This window comes from Hemicordylus capensis, chromosome 1 (assembly GCF_027244095.1).
Source record: "Hemicordylus capensis ecotype Gifberg chromosome 1, rHemCap1.1.pri, whole genome shotgun sequence".
In the NCBI taxonomy this organism is placed as follows: Eukaryota; Metazoa; Chordata; class Lepidosauria; order Squamata; family Cordylidae; genus Hemicordylus; species Hemicordylus capensis.
The window spans coordinates 352,205,245-352,226,725 of NC_069657.1; the positions used below are offsets into that span (position 1 = coordinate 352,205,245).

A 21,481-nucleotide genomic window follows, 5' to 3' on the forward strand; every position below is an offset into this window, starting at 1 on the left:
AAAAAGAGATCCCAGTTTAACATGCCAATTTCTCAAATGTAGTTAAGCCACAGTTCCTGGGTTCTGTCATGTCCTGTAGAGCCAGGCATGCCAGTTTCACTGCAAGGGCTCGTCAGGGATGCTAGGCATAAATCAAAGTCAAGGTACAAGCTGGGTCAGAAGCCACGTTCCACACTAGAGATGTGCACAGAACTGGTGGGGGCTGGTCTGACAGTGTGGGGTGATGGCATTAAGGGCGGGGGAGGACGCACTTACACCCGCCGCCGCTACAGTGTTTCCTCCACTGGCGCTTGATTCCCTTAAAGCCCATCCAGACGGCAGCGTAACTCCCTGCTGCCCCATTCCAACGTCCGGATGTAAGCAGAAGTGGTAGCTGCGACCGCACGTGTCACACACACAGTCACAGCTACTACTTTCACTTACATCCGGGCAACAGCAGAACGGGGCAGCAGAGAGGTACACTGCCCACCAACGGGCATTAGGGAACTATGCACCGGAGGGGGGAATGCATCCTTCCCTGCCCTTAATGCCCCCTTCACCCCCACCACTGAACCTTCGAGCTGGCCAGGGTTCAAACTGGTTCGGAGGCCCATAAAAGGGCCTTCAAAGCGGATCATGTACATCCCTATTCCACACAGGAGGGAAGATCAGGTATAGTCAAGGCCAAGATCAGGAGCCAGGGAAGCAGCTAAGTCAGATCAGTCAAAGCCAGGGTCAGAAGCCAGGAAATCAGGTCTACACGGGAACAGGTACCCCAGCTAGGAGCTTAGCACCAATGTTGCTGCAGCAGAGACCTACAGCAGACTGAGCCCTTTTCAAGGGAAGTAAATCCTGGCCACACCCTCTGGTCTGGAATGTGAAAATCTTAAAGTGTCCATGCCTTATTCCTTGGTTGCAGGTGTACTGAGGTGTGGCTTCAGCTTCTGAGTTAGAGGAGAAAGAAGAGGGCAAGGATGCATCCTCAGAACAAGGAGGAAGCTCTGGAGGTACAGGGTACCCCAAGCCCTGGAACAGGGGACCCTTTCATCTTGCTTCTTCAGCCACATCTTCTGAGTGTGTCTCAGGGTCAGGCTTGGGGTCTGTCTAGGATAAAGCAGGGTCAGGCTCGGGGTCTGTCTCAGATGAGAGGGAGTCGGACTCAGGGATCATGACAGGTTTGGAATATGCAAGGAGCTGTGATTTAACCAAACCAGGATTGCCTGGGTGTGCAAGGGGAGAATGGAGCACACTGGTTTGACAGGCTTTAGAATGCATTCATAACCCATCAAATCATGGCTTGCTGGAGCATCTGAACCAACCCAGAGTCTTGCAGCTGCTGTGCCACCTAGATGTGTGGGGATTGCACCACTCTTCCAGTGTCGCTTCCCCAGGCTCTTCGTTTGAAGATCACAATGGGGCCTGCAAGCAGTGTCATCTGGGATTCCTGCCAGTGTTGTACATTCTACAGCTAAACAAGTTGTTTCACTGTGTGAAACAGGATGCCGGACTAGATGGGCCTTGTGCCTGATCCAGCAGGGCTGTTCTTATGTTCTTAAGTTGGCTTGTGAGAAGCAATTGTCCTGGAGGGAGGGAAGAAAGCTCTACCATTGGCCCACCTGGTATATGGAATGAAAACCTCATGCTCCTCAGCCTTGGCAAACAGGAGCAAGACTCTTGTGGATCTCCTCCTCAACTGATTGCATGAAGGAAGGATTTTGATACCAAACCTGTCTTTAAAGGGGGAGTACCACCTAATGGTGCAGCAGGGAAGTAACTTGCCTAGGGAGCAAGAGGTTGCTGGATCGAATCCCTGCTGGTATGTTTCCCAGACTATGGGAAACACCTATATCGGGCAGCAGCAATATAGGCAGCTGCTGAAAGGCATCATCTCGTACTGCGTGGGAGATGGAAATGGTAAACCCTTCCCGTATTCTACCAAAGAAAACCACATGGCTCTGTGGTCTCCAGGAGTCGACACTGACTCGACATGCACAACTTTACTTTACAGAAAGAAGCTTTAGGAGTAAGAGACGATAACATTTTCAAGATACTGAGGCTTTTCCCACAATCACTAAAAACGGGGCTAAGGGAGCCCAGCCCATTTTCTTGTGATCGTCAGAACATGGGAGAGCCCGGTGGTTCCACAGCAGCTAGCCTGCCTAAAGGGCCCTCCCCTTAAACAAGGTTAATGGAGTGAGTGTTCGGTTAACCTTGTTGGCTTGATCATGTATTAGCCATGGCTGCTTGCAGCCACGGCTGACACACCGGGGGGGGGGGGGAGGGGATCCCAGGAAGGTACTGTGCACTTGCACGGTGCCTCCCTGGGGCTCGGGTGCCGTGCAGCCCATTCTCCCCGCCAAACCCTCCTCAGCTCCACACCCTAACCCTAACCTTGATCATGTGTAGAGTCTCATTATTTGAAACATAATCCTTTTAAATTTTATTTACAGATCAGGCCCCCCGAAATGACTAGACTCTAGGTGAGACCACAGTGACCCATTCAGTCATCCCAGCCCCAGCCTGAAAGGGGAAAATAACCAAGCACTTGCCTGGTGGAGTCTGAGATCTGTTCTCTTCTTCCCGGTGCACAGCAGTTGGAACAGGCTGGAGAAGCTCCATTATGTCACCTAGTGGATAAAACAAGAAGGAATTGCAAGTTTATGTTCATAAAGCCCAAGTGCAAATCTTTACCTTGTGCCATTGAGGAGATCAGTATTTGCCAATGGCCAGTGCAATCCTCTTAAGGTGAGGTCAACTTATTTCTGATTCACCCCACATTCTTATGGCAGGATATAAAAATTTTAAAGTGTAAAAACATCACAGAAAAGGAGAGTCAAATCTTGAAATATATTTAGGATGCCAGTCAAATAGAATAGATGCCATACTAGGTTCCCTATACTTTCTGTCCTGTTTTTGTATTTTAAACTATGGGCAGAAATTTGTTTCTATTTAATCTGAACAGCACCTAATGTAACATTAAAAGCTAAATAGGGGCAGCAGTTGCAGTTCACCAAGAAGTACTGCTGTGACTGCTAATAGATCCTTATTGATCCACTGATAATTCTGGGGCGGGGGGAATTACTTGCAACTCTCTGCAAAGACCCTATATACCAAAGGTTCAGTAGAAAACCAATCCTCTTAAGAAGAGCTGATTGTTTTGTATCTGCTTTCCTTATACACATAAAGCATTTCCTGTAGGTTTAATAACTAAAAACTTTATTAAGCATCAATTTCATGTCCTTCCTCTCCTTTCTTCCCTCTTTCCCTCTGCTGTTCTGACTCCACCTCTTACCCTCTCTACAGGATCCTTGCTGGGACAAACTTCTAAATAACAAAAATGATTCTAAGATAGATACAACACTGATCCAAAGAGGAAAAGGTAGCTGGAATTTCTTCTGATTACCACGCTGTAGCCCATTTTTACTGAATCATAAAGACTATGAGGCGCTTCACACAATTGGTGTGAAGCGCCATTTGGGTTAGTGCAGAGAGCCATCCCTGAGCGGCCACCCACACAATTGCTGGCTCTGTCATGGAGCCAGCAGGGGCGGCGGGGATCAGGGGCCAGCAGAAGTTCCAAGATGCCCTGCAGGAGCATGCGGGGCATTCTGGAGAGACCCCCGGGGCAGGGAGGTATGTTTTAGCCTCCCGGCGAGAGTCTCCTCATTGTGTTGCCATGGCATGGTTCTGCGCCACGGCAGCACACGATCAATCAAACGGGGTTAGTGGAGCACTTGCTCTGCTAACCTCTTTTAAGGGGAAGGGTACTTTTGGCAGTTTGCTGCCAGGAGCCGCGTGGCTCTCGTGGCAGCAGACCAGGAGAAATCAGGATAGGCTCCTGTAGTCCGATTTCTCCTGGTCGTGAGAATAGCTTCAGTGAATATTTAACAGGAGAAGCAAAAAAGGGCATCCACATCCACCACTGATTTTGAAAATGCATCCAGTGGGATAATCCATCTATCATTTGGATGATCACATGGAGCCTGAGGCATAGCAAGCTGGGCAACGGCCCAGGGACAGACTGAAGCAGTGGCATTCCCCCCACCAGCCATGCTCCTCTCCCACATCATCACAAAGATGCAGCAGGCATGGCTGGTCCTGGGTTGCCCCCTAGCCCTCTCCAGTCCACAAAGCACTTGCTTTGCTGGCTGGCTGCTTCCATTTTCTCCTTCAAGCAAGGGAGAAAGAGGAAACATCCAGCCAGTGAAGCTAGTGCTAGAGGGTCACCGTGTGTTCCTCCCTGATGCCAGGGTAGTAGTCAGCATTTTCATGGCACAAGGGGAAGGAACGTGCATAGCATGAAGGAGCGTACCCAGCCTGGACCAAGGGAAGGGAGAAGCAGGCGGAAGGGATAACTGAGCAGGGGAATGGATGAGGGGGCTGTCCTGGCAGCCTCCTCACCCACCATAGCCCGGGGACATTTGTCCCCCACCCCCCCACTCCATTATTAAATATTATGCTCATGAGTAAAATAAATCTGCAAGAGAGAGACATAGGGCTAGCATTGTGAGAAGTTTTGTTTAATTCCCTGCTCACTAACTTGTTTTCCTTCTACATGTTATAATTCTCCTAAATAGCAATTAAAAGAAACATGAAAGAAGCACCCCTAGCAGCTTCTTAACTATCCGCACTTTCAGGTACTCTTCTACCTTGCAAGCAGAGGAAAGGCAAGCCTACGTGGCAGAAGCCTTTAATTATACATACCAATTCCATTTCATAGAATCACAGAGCTGGAGGAGGAGAGTCTGGCAGGCTAGCTAGTCCAACTGCCTGCAGGAAATCCAGAGCTAGCGCCTCAGTAAGAGATCACAGTCCAGCTTCTGCCTGAAGGCCTCTAGTGGGAATGTAGACCCACTGATGGGATTTGTGCATAAGCAATCGTCACCATGAGACCCTTTTAGGTATACCTGCTTGTCTGCTCTTTGCAGTTCCTCATCATCTTGAACAAAACTTCACAGCATCATTAGCCCCCCAATAGTAAAGAAAAAGTGTCTATGAACATCCAGGAAAGGCAGTGGGCTGACAGATTCAGACTGGAACACTTTTTATTACTGCCCAATGTATTACTGCCCACTGATTGGCAGCTTATGAGGTCACCTGTGCCACCAAGAATTAATTAATTTATTTACCTAATGTATGTGTAGAAGGAAGAACAACACAGCTTTCCTTTGATTCTTCACCAACAATCAATGTATCTTCTGAAATTCCTTGAGCTGATATACAGTATCTGCCATTCAGAGAATGAACTTGAAGATTTATAGTACATTTACGCCTTCCACATCTCTCTGCATAGTGTTCTTCACGCTGTAAGATAGTTATATTTAGAAAAGGTCTTTTTTTAAAAAAAGGAAGTTGTATTTGCAGACAACAAACAGATATAAATGGGGAGAGCTGCTTTTCTTTTTTATACCCAGCTATAACCACATTAGACTTGGGAAATGAAAAAGCCTTTTTACAAGTTGTGAGGCAAGGTCAGATTTGTTTCCATTCTGGAACTCTATTTCTAAGTTTTTACTTATTATCACTGAGTAATTTATACTGCATTTGTTCAACGACCCCCATCTTATTTTTCTATGCTTCTTTTTGCTGTGCTTCTTTTTCTACTGTAATGCAATCAATTTCCTCATTCCTCATTCTCCCCGCCCCATTACTGCTTCCTTCCAGTAATGTCTACCAAATCCTGCATCTGGTTCCCTTTGCCCTAACCACATATTGTTTCATTGTCTGCTTCCTTCTCTGCTTATGCACTTTTATATGCTTATACAAGTTAACAAGACTGCCCTTCATTATCTTGTTTTTCCATCTTTCTTGGCTTACTTTTACTGAAACAGAGATTAATCCTTCTGATGCTAAAACCATCTTGTGGCACCTGAAAGACTAACACATTTATTGCAGCATTAGCTTATATGAGCCAGAGCCCACTTTATCAGATGCATAAAAAGGCTACCCAAGTGGATCAGTATATATAGAGGCTATTCACACGCGCAGCAGAAACCAGGCTAAGGGAGCCCAGCCCAGTTTCTGCTGCGTGTGTGAACCACTGGGCCCACGCCCAAGCCCGGTGGCTACAAGGCAGCAAACCTCCCAGTTAAACGAGGTCAGGAGATCTAGTGCTCCCCTAACCCCGTTTTCCTGGTCATGTGTCTGCCGTGACTGCTTACAGCAGGGTTTCTCAATGTGTGGGTCCCCAGATGTTATTGGACTTCAACTCCCATAATCCTCAGCACCAGTGGCCTTGGGTTGGGAATTATGGGAGTTGAAGTCCAATTACATCTGGGGACCCACACGTTGAGAATCCCTGGCTTACAGCCACGGGGGCACACGCAGGGGGGCTCCCAGTAATGTATCGTGTGCTGTATTATTGGGGCTCCAGGGGTAGAGCTCTGCACGGCACCACTGTTTCCTGTTCCCATCCCCCGGAGCTGCTGGGTGAGCCACGGGCAGCTGGCAGGAGAGCCACCACTCATCTAGGTGGGCAATCCTCCCGCCCAGGGAAAGGTAAGCGCTTGTCTGCGGGGAGGGTCGGGCAAACCTGCTCTCCCTGCAGACCTCCTTTCAGCACTTCACACTGCTTGTGTGAAGTGCCTCATAGTCTTGCACCACACTCTTGCAACATCCAGGTTAAATTACTGCAATGTGTTATGCTTGAAAATTGTTTGGAAACTTCAGAATACAGCAGCCTGCTCATTAATTAGGATCATATTCTAGAAAGAGCTTCTCTGCCCCCAAGCGAGCTTTGAAACACAATTCAAGACGTTGGTTTTGGCCTTTAAAATCCTTGATAGCTTAGGCTCTGGGTACTTGAAAGACTGTGGTCTCCCATATTAACTTGTTCAGATTATAAAAGTTGGTCTATCTATTTCTTCATTAAATAAGGGTATGCTTCTCTCAACCTAAATATCACACCCCACACATCATAATGGAAGAGCTGATCATGAATACTGACAAGACCTGTGAATGTTAAGGAAAATTCAGACAGGGTTTGCTTATGTTGAGATTTCCCACTAATAGCATTGATGAACTTGAATTTGAACACTGACTTTTATTTTATTTTTTTCACTTAAAACTTCTGTGGGTTTCTTTGGTGGTTGGTACCCTAATTATTCTTTGAAACATGAATGGATTTTTAAATGGGCAGTGCAGTGGGCATGATATAATTAGAGTTACAGGACTTTTAAGTCAGATTGCTTGTTCAATGTGGGAAGATGGAAGCATGCGTTTAACACTATCTCTAGGGGAAACACAAACACCAAACAAACTCTCTTCCCATTCTCCACACATTCAGGGATATGCTTGTATTTGTATTCAATATTTCTGTAACACTCTAACTAAAACATAGGAAAACCGTTTAATAATCTGGTGTTTAACAATAAAATTAAGAACAATTCAATATAAAAACTGTCAGTAGGAAAAGCAATCTAAAAATATAAAACCAGAGTAGGCAAGGTAGTAAAGCTGCATCCATCAATTACTTATTAAAAGCCTTAGAAAAGAAAGGATGTTTTAATAATCTGGTGTTTAACAATAAAATTAAGAACAATTCAATATAAAAACTGTCAGTAGCAAAAGCAATTTAAAAATATAAAACCAGAGTAGGCAAGGTAGTAAAGCTGCATCCATCAATTACTTATTAAAAGCCTTAGAAAAGAAAGGATGTTTCGGAATTGGGTACCACCACTGAAAAGGTTCTCTTCCCCAGCTGCCACCTGTATGACTTTGGAAGTCTCAGTAGGACTGAAATAAATCACCCTTTCAGACAGGGAATATTTACCATCCCTACCCTAGTGTCACAGAGAAAGGCAGGAAATCTCCACCTATCTTTCCCAGAGTTTGAAGTGTGCTGCAGACAAGTGGGGATTAATCCTTACCCACCTATAAAGCACCTTCTTTTAGCTTCAGAAAAGCTGAATTTGCACCCATACCTCAAGGAGACACAAGACACAAGGCTGATGGTGAAAATGGGCCACAATTTATTGGATATAAATCAAACTGGAACTATAATGGAAACTGAGATTGGCTCTCCACCCCACAGTGCCATTCCTAAAGGCATGCCCCCTCCGTGACCACCTTAGCCTAATTGACATGGGCAAATACTCCTTGGCTCCAGGCAGCCCCATGGCTCTAGAGCGGAGGCTGCCTATCTTAGCCTACCTAAGGTCAGGTCTCTGTCCTTAGCGGCACTCCCCTGACTGCCAAGCCTTTCAGTGGGGTGTCATCTGACAGAGTAGAGTGGACTAGGTCAGACTTCCCTGATCTGCCAAGCCTCTAGGGATCTGACAGACTGCCCTATAGCCAAAAGCTTACCTAAAGGTGCTCACCAAGGCTTAAATGTTACTTCCCACCACACTGCACCTGCCAAATTGTGACCAGAGAAGGCAGAAACTCACTAACTAGTTAAGGAATACAGTCAGAGGCAGGTGGAAAAGGATGCACACCACAGGCCAATCAGATGAATGCCCCCCAAATTACTGCCCAGCCCCCAAATGCAACCAGCAAGCCCAGATTGTATTCAAGAGAAAGGAGGGAGGGTGCCTGCAAAGAACGGACTGGCGGGGAGCCGCCGAAGTGGCCGTTGCTGGCCAGAAGCTCTGCCCCCTCCCAGCAAAGGAGCCAATGGGCTCCAGCCCCAGCTTCGTGCTCCTTGTGAAGGGGGCTGGGGCAAATGAGCCGCGCCGCCATTCAGGCAGCGAGCGGCTAGAATTACAATTTTTTAATAGATGTCAACAGAAAGATCAGTAGCTCTTTGTAACACTTTCAGAAGTCTAATCATCAAGAAATTCCTAATTTTATTGACAAAAGGGGGATTTTCCCTAAAACTAGGGAAAGTCATTTTCTGTGTTTTGCATCAAAACTCGCATTTCCTTTAGGAACACACATTTTAGTCTTAAACCTACCTCTTCTGGACTTTCAGTTTTCCAAAGAAACACTCTGTAGCTCCAATCAGTGATGTTCTCTCTCACACTAACTGGAAACTTCTTATGATATGGAGTGAGAGGATGCTCAATGGAAACATGGATTTCATCACCCACAAGAGAGAGGTTAAGCTTTGGTGGTCCTATTTGGCCTGAAACAGTTGAACACTTTTTATTAGTATTAAGGCACACAGTACAAATACCAGTATCAGGTAAGAAAGTTAACTCTATCCAACTTTCAATAAAATAGACATTAAAAAGTATCAAGAGAGGAATTAGAGCAGAATAGGTACATCTTTTGTTTGACCAATTTGTGAGCACAAATGCAGCCAAGAGCCTACTTGTATAGAACAATATGAGACAGCAAGAACCCAAAGTCCAACCAAGAAAAGTGATCTTGAAGAATAAGATCTACACAAGAATCATACTGTGGTGAAAAGCCTCCAGTCCCACTCTAGTGCCTCTGCACTGTCTCCACCTGACACCTTTACCCAATGCACTACTCTGAGCACACTCAGAACCCAACCAAGGCAGATATCCCCTGCTGACAAGGCTTTTCAATCTGATGCCTCAGCCTGACATGGCCTCCCTGCCCCCTACAAGCAATGCAAAGCAACTGGAAATGACATCTGAATAAGTGCAAGGAGGAAGAGCTCCCCCCACACACACTTTAAGGAATGGACCTTTCTTTCTCTGGTAGAGACATGCACAGAGCTGTAGTGATGAGTGAAAGGCAACTGGAGCTGAACTGCTGCTCTTGGGAAAGCATACATCAAAGAGATTAGACCAGGAAAGGCTGAGAAGAAACAATCATCTAACTGGCCACAGGCCACAAGGAGGAGACGTACACCCGGCAGCCTCTGAAGAGGAAGGAGATCAGCTAGCAGATTATAGACTGGTTTGTCGCCCACACACTTCTCAAGTTTTCTTTCAGTATTCCACCCCTTCAGTCCTAAGAAAGCAAGCACTACACTCTGTCAAGCTGGCTGGAAAGTATGGTGTGTTGCTCAAGATTCTCCCGTTCTGCAGTTTAGGTGCACTGGGGAGGGGAGGAGACAGTGAGGCTATTCACATGATTGTAGAAAATCGGGCTAGCCTCCGCTGGCTCAATTTTCTACAACTGTGAGAACCACCGGGCTCAGCTGTGAGCCCAGTGGTTCTTAAGTGGGTCACCAGCTTAAGTAGCCCGGTGCTTAAACTGGGTTTGCAGAGTGAGCGCTCCGCAAACACGGTTTAAGCAATCGTGAGTTGCCGCAGCAACTCACGAGGAGACCCCCAGGAGGGGAGGTGAAAAGCTGCCTTCTGGCTTGGGGGTCTCTCCAGCATGCCCTGCGTGCTTGCATAGGGCATGCTGGAGCTTCCGAGGGCTGATCGGCCCCCGCTCCCCCCAGCACCCACCAGCTCCGTAATGGATCCGGCAGCTGTGTGGGCGGCTGCTTTGGCCGCCCAGATCAGACTGTCTGCTCATGTGTGGGGAGAGTGGGCTAAGCCCGCTCTCTCTGCTCACCCTCCCCAGGCAGGTCTCTTTGATCATGAGACCCGCCTCAGTCTTTTACTGAGTAGAGCACAAGTCAGGCCTAAGCACATGTAAAGTGCTATTTCCTACAAAAGGTCCCTCTCAATGGAAATGAAGACGACTTTAAGTGAGCTCAGGGCAGCCTCTCATCACTAGATAGCAGGAACACAGTTGGCAGATAAGACCCAGAACATAGCTCCTTTCCTTTGCATACTGCTTTTAGCCTGGCTGGTACCATTTTTAAGCACTCTCAGGGAACCAAAAGCCAGGTACCAGGCAGACACCTCTCCCAACGGAATAAGAACAATATCTCAAGAATAAAATAATTTTGGAATATACTGTTGGTTTAACATATTTTGTTATCCTAATCCTTGTTCTAGGCATTCCTATGGGTAGGAAATATATTGGGTTGCCTAGAACATGCTATTCTAATCTGATCTACCACATATGGCTGTTTTGAGGATAATAGTTGTCATTCTCAACTATAGGATAACAATAGTTGCCTCCTATTGCTTCTATAGGAGGGCTATAGAACACAGAACAGACCAAGTATAAGAGCAGAAACTATGAAACCACCTTCAAAACCTAGGAGAGAAGTGAGTCTCATGTTTGTCAGTAATATTCTTGCAAATTTTTATATATTTAAAAAATCCAAATATAACATTTTTAAGCAGTTGCCAGAACATTGCACCACACAACATAAATTGTCAGGATGGCACAAATTCTAATATGGTATTCCCAAATAATGCCTAATAGTCAAGATGTACAATGTCATGTTTCAAGGATAACTTACCTTGCCTGGTGATATCATACAATTTAGATGTATATTCAGATTCACGGAATCCAACAAGAGCTTTAACTCTTGTCCAGAAAGATTCACATGTCTTACTAATCTTGTGGGTGAGATCACAGTACTGTTGTGATATGTTTACACAGGTATCAACTTCAATGTAATTGCTCTGACTGCTTAAAAAAAACACACACACAAAAGAAAAATTGTTCAACGTTCATATTTAACATTACAGAATATGACAGAAGTTTCTCAACCTACTGATTCAATACAGGGTAACACTTAATGAGGCTATTCTCACGATCAGGAGGAACCAAGCGAAGGGAGCCTAGCCCGATTCCTCCTGGCTGTGTGCTGCCACAGGAGCCGCGCTGCTCCCGACAGCAAACCATACAAAACACCCCTCCCCTTAAACGAGGTTAGCAGAGTGAGTGCTCCGCTAAGCCCATTTAGTTGATTGTCTGCCGCAGTGGTGCGGCTCCGTGCCGCAGCGACACACAAGTAGACCCCTAACTGGGAGACTACAACAAGCCTCCCGCCCTTGGGGGTCTGCTCAGGATGCCCCACGCACTTGTGCGGGACATCCTGGGACTTCCGGGGGCCAGGCAGCCCCCGATCCCCACCGCCCCTAAAAGCTCCATGATGGAGCCGGTAATCGTGTGGACGATTACCTGGATGGCTCTCTGCTCATGTGTGGGAAGAGCGGGCTAAGCCCGCTCTCTCCACTCACCACCTAGAGGCGCTTCACTTTGCTCGTGTGAAGTGGCTCAGTGTTTAATCAACCAAGAATTCAGGAAATGCATTACATGTAAAGTAATATAACAGTTGTAGTTTAAAATGAAAACTATCTTACCCATAGCATATGATTTCCACTGTAAAAAGAGGCTTTGGAGACACATTGTAGTAATCCCAGCGTACGGAGACATTGAAATTATATGAATCTATGGCAACATTTGTTGGTGGAGGCACTGAAACAGCAAAGAGAATTAAGCCTTTGATGCAGCAGAATAATAAAATTTGACAATAGCCACAAAACAGGGCTATCACATATATGCCACGGAATGTAAGCAGAAGGGGTGCACCACTACAACACTAATGGATATCAGACATGTATCAGAGCCTTGTAAATTCACACCACTCCCCGTTGCAAATTTAAGATTAACTTTTAAGAAGAAAAGAAAAATAAGATTGTTTTGCATACTCTGATGAAATCTATCTGATAACATGTATCTGCTTTCAAAGCTCCTTCAAACTAATAGGCAGGATAAAAATAAACCCAAAATAAATATTTCCATCAATGCCTTACATTAATTTTGTAGTGATCAACCTCACCTCCCTCTAAAGAGTTATCAGGGAGTGAACCCTTGTCTCAACTGACAAGCTAGTGAACTCCAGGGCAGCCAATCAGTACACCAGGTGGGTGGGACCTAGAGAGTGGTTGCGGGGAATTCTGGGAACAAGAAGGGTGGTCTGTGCTGAAGAAGCAGGTGTGGAAAGGCTTAGTGAGGTCATGGAGTTTTTGCTTCCTCGTGGTCAAAGCCAACATGGAGGTTTCTCTCTTGGAATAACTGCAGCAAATCCGTGAAAGACAGGATTGCAGGTAGCTTTATTCTCATCAAGTGTTGGGTGAGTTTTCAAGGAAAAGGGGATTCAGCATAAGGAACAGTTTGTTAGTCAGATTTTGCGTTAGAAATTTATATTTCTTTGTGTGTGTGCTTTGCATATTCCTGATATTGTTCTATTATTGTTTACCTGCAATGTAATTAAAAATAAGACACACTAGCCTATGCTTAACCCACCTCAGGTGTTGCAAAAGACTCTGTAAACTTTTAGGCGTGCCTAAATGCAAACTGAAACTGAAGCACTAGACAACCTATTTTTGTAACCTACTGAAGCTCTTCTCATGATTGGTGAGAAGAGCTTTCTCTGGGTCTGCAGGGAGAGTGGGCTTATCATGTGTAGGCCCACACGAGGAAGGTTTTTGTACTTATCCAATAGCAAAATAAAGAGAGTTTCCCCTGGGATTCCACTCCAAGTCCAGGGAGGTTCAAGCTCTGTCGATAGGAAGGGTGGTGATGGCCCCTCTTAATTCTACCAGAAATATGAGAAGCCCAGCCAGGCAGCTTGCTAGGGATGATTCAGCATTTCTTCCCCTCACGTGAGCTGCTCTGAGACAAAGGCTTTAATCTGCAACAAGTTTAATTTCAATTTATGGACAAGATTAAGAATTTAAGGGGGGAAATTGAAATTTCTGGGCATTTACCTTGACGATACTGACTTTGCTGAATATCATGTCACTGTACCAAATTGTGCTAAAATCAACATTAATCATTTCGCCCTTCCCCACCAAAAGTCTATTTTTATATACTTGCTTCATCACAGGAAACTCATTTTAAAATGCTTGCTTGTTTTTAAATCCTAGAAAATTGGGGTAACTCCACATATGACATTCTTCTGCCCTGTGAAGCACACTTGTGGGGATGAGAGTGCTGGATACCTTTAGAGAGTATGAAAGGGTTTAATTATGAAAATGTGGGGAGGCTGTGGGCCTCAGCCAGGCCCTGTAGACCCAAGCCGTCTACTCAGTCCTACATGCTTGCACACAGAAAGTTCTAAGTTCTCTCTATGGTATCTCCAAGATAGGGCTGAGATTCCTGTCTGCAACCTTGGAGAAGCTGCTGCTAGTCTGTGTAGACAATACTGAGTTAGATGGACCAAGGGTCTGACTCAATATATGGCAGCTTCCTATATTCCTATGTTTATCTTTAAATTTCTGATATTATTACCTGCCTTGAAAGTAACTTGGCAAAGAGGCACCTTTTAAACGTGGTGATTCTCTTTATTTAGCAGGGGAAGAATAACTGGCCCTATCCACCCCCAGCACAGTACCTCCAGGGACTGTTGCTGGTGTCTATCCTATGATTCTTTTTAGATTGTGAGCCCTTTGGGGACAGGGATCCATCTTATTTATTTATTATTTCTCTGTGTAAACCACCCTGAGCCATTTTTTGGAAGGGCGGTATAGAAAACAAACAAACAAACAAAGTTCGAATCAGTTCCACGGAATGAGTTAAAAATGTACAAATTAATAAATCTACAGTTAAGACCCTTATTTAATACTCAGACTTTGGCAAACAGCTGGTTTGGTTAATCTAAGGCATGTGTTAGCGCCAATCTCCAGGATATTTGGAAGGAAATGGGAAGCCTACTATGACTAACTATCCAATTGTAGTGGCAAGTAACACCCAGGCAATCAACATTTTACAGCTAAGAGCAAGGAAACAAGGATGTACTCAAATTTAAACAAACAAAACCTAGACAAGTCTTTTTATTATTTTATAGGCCACTTTTAACCACCAACGGCAAATACAATTGCTATTAAAAGAGAAGACAGATAGAACTGTAAAGTACACTTTCCTTCCATGTTCATGGTGTGTGTGTTGTATCTATATTATTAATTATTACTATTATTAACAACATTTTATATCCTGCTCTTCCTCCAACGAGCCCAGAGTGATGTACTACATACTTCAGTTTCTCTCACAACAACCCTGTGAAGTAGGTTAGGCCAAGAGAGAAGTGACTGGCCCAGAGTAACCCAGCAAGTATCATGGCTGAATGGGGATTTGAACTCGGGTTTCCCAGGTCCTAGTCCAGCACTCTAACCACTACACCACGCTGGCGCATAATAATGCAAATGTGTGCACACTGCCTTGATACTGCTGCCCAGAACAAAACTCATTCTGCTCACTGATGAAAACAATTAGAGGGAACACTGGTAGCACCCATCATGCCCTTCCGCACAACCCACTTTGGGTGTCCTTAGGAGCTACCCATGGGGAACAATGAGGTGTTTAGAGTTTCCCCATTGTTCCCTATGGCTGAAACACTCAAAACGTTTCGAGTTGTTTTGTTGAAACAGCTGGCTTGACCACTTTTGCCGATGAAATGTTTAGGCCATTTGCGTTTCGTTTTGAGCTCAAAACAAAATGCAAAATCGGTTTCATGCACATCTCAACTATGGCTTGTTCCTTCATTTGTTCACAGTTTGAATTAGCCGTTTCCTATCTATATCCTACTTCTGACCTATTGCTAAGAACAATAATTAGAGGGATAAGCAGAGCAGGAGAGGGGTGGTAAAGACCCATTGTCCTTGCAAAAAACAGTGGGGAAATCAAGTTGAAAAACCCCTACCCACAACCCTGCTAACAAATGCCTAGCCATTACTTGCCAAGCACTGCAGTGTGGGAAGTGGAACTAGGTTTTAGCTCACTCAGCTGATTAGCAGTTCTGCTCCAGCCTGTCTTCCATTTGGGACACATGCCAGCTCTTCCCTCTGTACAAGATGGAGGTACTGTTGTTTGGGGGCTGTACAGATCTGTCAACAGGGGTGTCATGAAACTGTCTTTTATGCATAAAATCTCCAGTCCGCTTGTCACATGTTGGCAAGCGGTGCAATATGATGTAGAGGCATTAGTATGTGAGGAAAGCACAGATCTATTTTTAACATCCAGAGATTTTGCTCAGGCACTGTCAGCTTTGTTTGCACAGAAACAGGCCTGGTACTTGTTTTAAGAGGAACAAGGGCAAAATGTTTACAAGGTGGAATGAAGTTTTAGTTTCAAGATTTTTGGAGGAAAAAACCATGCAAATCTGCCTAGAAGAGAACAAGGGGACAGGTCAGCAGGAAATGGGCAGCTCTGGAACTGGGAGACGATGAATGGAGAAGACAACTGAATGAAAAGCTCCTGCAGTGGGGATGGGAGCAGGGAATTGCAGAAGAGACAATCATCCTCACTCATCTGGTGAACCCTGGAGGACTTACCGAAGCTTCTGGACAAGGTTTACACAGATGCCCAGGAGGCTCAGAGAGTAACCCTCTGCTTGCTGATGTTTGTCCTCTCTAGGCAAGCCAGTGGAGAAGCAGCCAGAGACCCGTTACAATTAGAGGGAGGGATCAGAAATTGGAAGGAGAAAGGAGATCCTTGGACCAGGGACTTTGTGTTTATCTCTGCTCCAAAAGAAGAGCTGCTCCCAAGCCAAAAAGTTGCTTTAAATGCAAAAGATTGGGGTAGCAAGCATGAATTGTCCCCTTTGCTAAGCAGGGTCTGCCCTGCACTGAAAGATATTCCCCTCAGGGAATGGGACCGCTCTGGGAAGAGCACCTGCATGCTTGCTTGCAGAAGGTTCCAAGTTCCCTTCCTAGTATCTCCAAGATAGGGCTGAGAGCCAGCGTGGTTTAGTGGTTAGAGTGCTGGACTAGGACCGGGGATACCCGAGTTCAAATCCCCATTCAGCCATGATACTAGCTGGGTGACTCTGGGCCAGTCACTTCTCTCTCAACCCTACTTCACAGGGTTGTTGTGAAAGAGAAACTCAAGTATGTAGTACACCTCTCTGGGCTCCTTGGAGGAAGAGCGGGATATAAATGTAAAATAATAACAACCTTGGGGAAGCTGCTGCCAGTCTGTGTAGAAAGTACTGAGCTAGGTGGACCAATGGTCTGACTCAGTATATGGCAGCTTCCTATGTTCCTAGGAAGCTGCCCAGAAAAGAGGCCTGTCCTTAAGATAGAGGCCCTGGCCAGTAAACAGCAGACTGAATCAGCTCATGGGGACTCTCCTTCCCCTCTTTGTCCTGGCATGCTTGTACACTTTTGCTTGTGAGACAGCAAAACTGCCAGTCAGTAGTGGACAGTTGGCGAGGCCCAGATCCTATCAGCTTGGAGGGCAGAGCATATTAGCCCAAGCTACTCTATGGCTGTAAAAGAGGCTTACTGAAGCGTAACATTCTAGCCCTGCAGAAGAGGCAAGTGCTAGGCTTGGGATTCCTGAAGCCATGACCCAGACTTGCAAGGAAGTGAAATGAGAAGAGTCAGCCCCAAACCAACACTGAATCAGAGCAGCTGGGGGAGATAACATGGCCCAAGACTTGCCTTTCCCCGGGGAAAAGCAGCTGGCTGGATTTGAAAGAGCAGGCTCCCCAAGCATGGGAAGAAGCCATTGAAGTTCATGGGACTGATCCTGCTGTCTTGGAGGAAGCATCATGTGAAGGAGAGATGGGTTGGTTGGCTAACCATGATGCTGGACCACCTGGGTTTGGGAAGCAGATGAGGGCTGGGACTGAAGATGATCCAATCCTTTCAAACGTATGAGAGCTATTGCTAGACCCGAGAGCATTCTGGAGGTTTGCCACCTTACAGCCAGTGAAGGAATGTCTAGATTTGATCTTGTTTTGGACATCTGCAACTCCCACACCAGCAGCGGAAGTCTTAGACATCAGTCTGTTCTGGAGGTTTGCTGAAGCATGTGAAAACCAAGACCCCAAAAGCCTTCCCCTGTGTAACTTGTCCTACTCTTGTGGAGAGAGACCCCAAGGACAAGTTGGGGGCTCCTAAGAAACCAAGATTTGGCCTTAAAAGCAGAGTTTCTGCCATCTCCAAATGTTGTCCTCCTTAGGATGAAAAAATAAAAACAAACAAACAAACTGAAATATGGTCTCAGAGTCAGGGTAAAAGCCAAACCCAGACCACCCAGGGCAATAGACAGACCGTTGGCTCTCACCACTGTTCTACATGAACTGGGAATTCACTCTCAAAAACTTTTTCTCTTTGTTTGTTTTGTGAAGAGTTTTGGGCGGTGTAAAAATATTCTAGCTAAATAAATAAACAGATGGAACGCTTTCCTGCAGCTGTGCATTGCAGGGGAATATCCCAAGTGGCAGGAAAAATGTGTTTCAGATACATTTATCCACAATTAATTAAACTCTTCCTCTGATGTTTACATCTCAGCATAATTTCCTTTGCAGTAAATGGAAAATGCAATTATTCTACAGTCATTCAAACAGGATCAAACAGCAAGGTCAACAATGTCGGCATCAGTAGGCTCTGGTTCTTTTACCTTAAAACTTTGGGGGGGCCTTTACTAGTTACTTTAAAAAATTGCAACTTTTCTTAGTATTTCAAGATCTATGTGAAAAAGAAAATTATCTTCTACAGATTGGCGAACTGACACAATTTCCCCCCAGATCAACAAGATTTGTCTTTCTTTCTAATATCTTCTGTCAAAGGGCACTTAAACAGGTAGTGAGGAAGATCCTCTACATCTTTCAAGCCACAATGGCAGAAACATAGGTGATAAGGTGTCTTAGTTAATCTATCTTCAAGAACAGAAGAGGGCATTAATTGGAACCTTGCAAGAGTAAGCTCTGTTTCTCAAGCAAAAGTTATCAATTTTAAAAATATAATCCTTTGGGGCAGAATAGTATTTTAAAATATTAACTAGTTGAACCTGCACAGAGCATCTGTGCACTTGTACACTTACTCTTTGGGCTCCAGTCCCAGCCTCCACTCTGCCCCCGCCCCCCACCCCCAGCTTCCCACCAGGCTGCTTGCCACTGAACTCTTTGCCGCTTTCCTCTCTGCCGCTTCCCCCCTTCCGCCCCAGTCCGTTCCCGTTGTTCCGTTCTCCTTCCCCAGTCTGCTCCCCGCTGCTTCGCCCCTCCCTTCTGCCCCAGTCCGTTTCCTGTCGTTTTGGAAGTCCCCGTCTTCCTCCTGCCACTGGCAGCTTTCCCTCCCTGCCCCCAGGCAGTGCTTTCTCTCCCCGCGGGGCTCCCTTCCTCCCTGCCATTTTTGCCTGCCCGCCTCCTCTGCCACTCAAAGTCGGAGTGCCCATCGGAGTGTGGCGGCCGTTCAATGGCGCACGCGAGCCTCCATCACCCAATCAATCTGTCACCTCCGTCACCCAGCCAATCCGCCGAGTGCAGGGACGCACCCCCCTTCATCCACGCATGGCCCGTCTTAGTGAAATAAGTATACAGAAGAAGATAGATACCAAGGGGATGTCTTTACTGATCTGAGGAATGATAGGTCAGTCTGAAGCAACATGTCATTGCTAGGGGTGTGCACGGAACTGCTCAGGGTGGTTTGGTCCAAGTTCGAACCAAACCTGAACTAAGCCACCCAGTCTGCATGCCGGTTTGGTTTGTGCCTCAAAGCTGGTCAAACCGGTTCAGCCTCGTTTGAGTGCTTACAAAGGGGAATCCAGTAAGAATTCCCCTATACAAGCTTCAGGGGAACAAAAACAACTATTATTATTATTATTATTATTATTATTATTATTATTAAATAATAATTACTATTAAAACTTAATTGTTAGCCGCCCCATGACAAAATTGTTCTCTGGGCGGCTCACAACAGAGGATTAAATCATACAATAAAAACACACAACACATTAAATCATGACAGATAAAAAAGAAGAATATATGAAATTCAATACAAAACAGCTTAAAAACTCATTTTAAAATTAGTTTAAAATCAGATCAGATCTGAAAATCAGAATTTAAAAGGCCTGGGTGAACAAAAAGGTCTTTATCTGGCATCTAAAAGAACAAAGTGACAATGCCAGGTGAAACTCGCTGGGGAGACCATTCCAAAAACAGGGTGCAACCACCGAAAATGCCCTCTCCCTGGTATCCAACCATCTCGCCTCTGAAGAAGATCTTAAGGTTCAAGGAACATATGGGGCAAGACACTCTCTAACCCAGTAACCCAATCCCAAACCATTTAGGGCTTTAAAGGTTAAAACCAGCACTTTGAATTTGGCCTGGAAACGGACTGGGAGCCAGTGCAGCTGATGAAGCACCGGCGTGATATGATCAAAACATCCAGTCCCTGTTAATAATCTTGCAGCCCTATTTTGTACCAGCTGCAGTTTCCGGACCATTTTCAAAGGCAGCCCCACGCACAATGCACTGCAGTAAACTAAGCAAAAGCTTACCAAAGCATGAATAGCTGTGGCCAAGCAATCTCTATCCAGGTAAGGTCGCAGTTGGCGTAACAGCCAAAGCTGATAAAAGGCACTGCAAGCCTCAGAGACCACTTGAGCCTTTAGTGACATACTAGCCGACCCTGCACAGAGCATCTGTGCGCTCTTTGGGGCTGTCAGTTACCTCCCCCCCACACACTCACACCTTCTGCCCCAGTCTCCACTTCCTGACCATGGCTGGCTGTGGCAGGCCCAGCCGCCTCTCCTCCACACCGCCACTTCTGCCCCCGCACTTTCTTTCACCCCTCCTGAGCCTTGCCTCCGCGGCTGGGCCGGCCCGCCGCCGCCGCTTGCCTGTCTCCATGGCCGGGCCCGCCACCACCTCTGGCCTCCGTGGGTGAGCCTGCAGCCCCCACGGTAACTAATCCTCCTGGGTGCGCCTCAGCCAATCAGGTGCCTCTGCCTTCCAGCCAATCAGCTTGGCGCTGGGACGCACATTCCAAGGCACACCCAGGAGAATTAAATATATAGATTTTTGCTATTATCTCAATTAATCTTATCAGCCTATAATTGGAAAGTAGGGCTTTGTCTCCCCTTTTATGTATGGGAATAATTATGCTTTGGTTCCATCCTGATGGTATATTACCAGTGCAATTTATGTGATCAAATATATTACAAAATAATTGGACCCACTAATTCAAATTCTCCTTGAAGGCCTACCCACAAATACCATGTTCTCCTGGCACCTTTCCCTTTGATAGTGATAATAAAATATCAGCAATTTCAGCTTCTCAGATTGGTGGCCAGTTGTCCAAATGATCTAACTCAAGGGAGAGTTAGAGTGCATTTGTATCAGGGGGACTTGTATTAAAAACAGAGTGGAAGTGGGAAATCCACTTAAATGGGATTGTTTCTTCATAAGTGTATTTAAGACTGCTGTCCAAGAAACTTTTCCCATGATATAATAAAGGAGGAAGAATAAAATGGCAATGTTTCCCCAGCCCATAAAGTATTAGGAATCAAAAAGCAAGATGAAATATGTTTGCTTTAAATTGACTTCAGGACTGGACATTAAATCCTGTGATGTAGAAGTAGTCCCTTCTAATGGGAACTGGGCTGCCGAAGTTTTGGGGAAGGGAAATTAATTTCACATGTGTTCAGAAGTACTTAACATTTTAATGCTGTTTTGATTTGTATCAAATTAACATATTTGAAACAAAACTGCCCAGAGACATAAGTTTTGGGTGGTATATAAATGTGTTAAATAAATAATTCAAATCAGATTCTAAGGGTGAGCCTTATTAAACCCATATTAAACCCTAGAACAGGATCGAGAGGAGGAAGATTTGGCTGTGTTCCCAACTCTGGGACACATGTTCCAAAATTAAGCTGATCTCCTAGAAATCAATTTAAATCTTGTCCCAATGCTGTTTCACCACCCCTTATGTTCGAGTGAGGCTTCCCCGTGAGGCACCAATGAGGAAGAGGCTGACACAGGGAGCATGTGCACTCCCTCCAT

The 21,481-nt window shown here is 45.6% G+C and overlaps 1 protein-coding gene across 2 annotated transcripts in view; it reads right to left on the bottom strand.

The window, feature by feature from the left end:
• Nucleotides 1–21,481, bottom strand: part of IFNGR1 (interferon gamma receptor 1) — a 43,860-nt gene that overhangs the window by 20,668 nt on the left and 1,711 nt on the right. Inside the window, exons 2-6 of one of the 2 annotated variants that reach the window (XM_053288882.1) lie at nt 12,051–12,165; nt 11,201–11,370; nt 8,874–9,043; nt 5,109–5,283; nt 2,529–2,606 (exon numbers count right to left, since the gene is read on the bottom strand). In XM_053288882.1, coding sequence (XP_053144857.1) covers nt 2,529–2,606; nt 5,109–5,283; nt 8,874–9,043; nt 11,201–11,370; nt 12,051–12,165 — 708 coding nt within the window. Of the gene's footprint in view, nt 1–2,528; nt 2,607–5,108; nt 5,284–8,873; nt 9,044–11,200; nt 11,374–12,050; nt 12,166–21,481 lie in introns of both variants that reach the window. The other variant, XM_053288871.1, reaches the window with a different exon arrangement.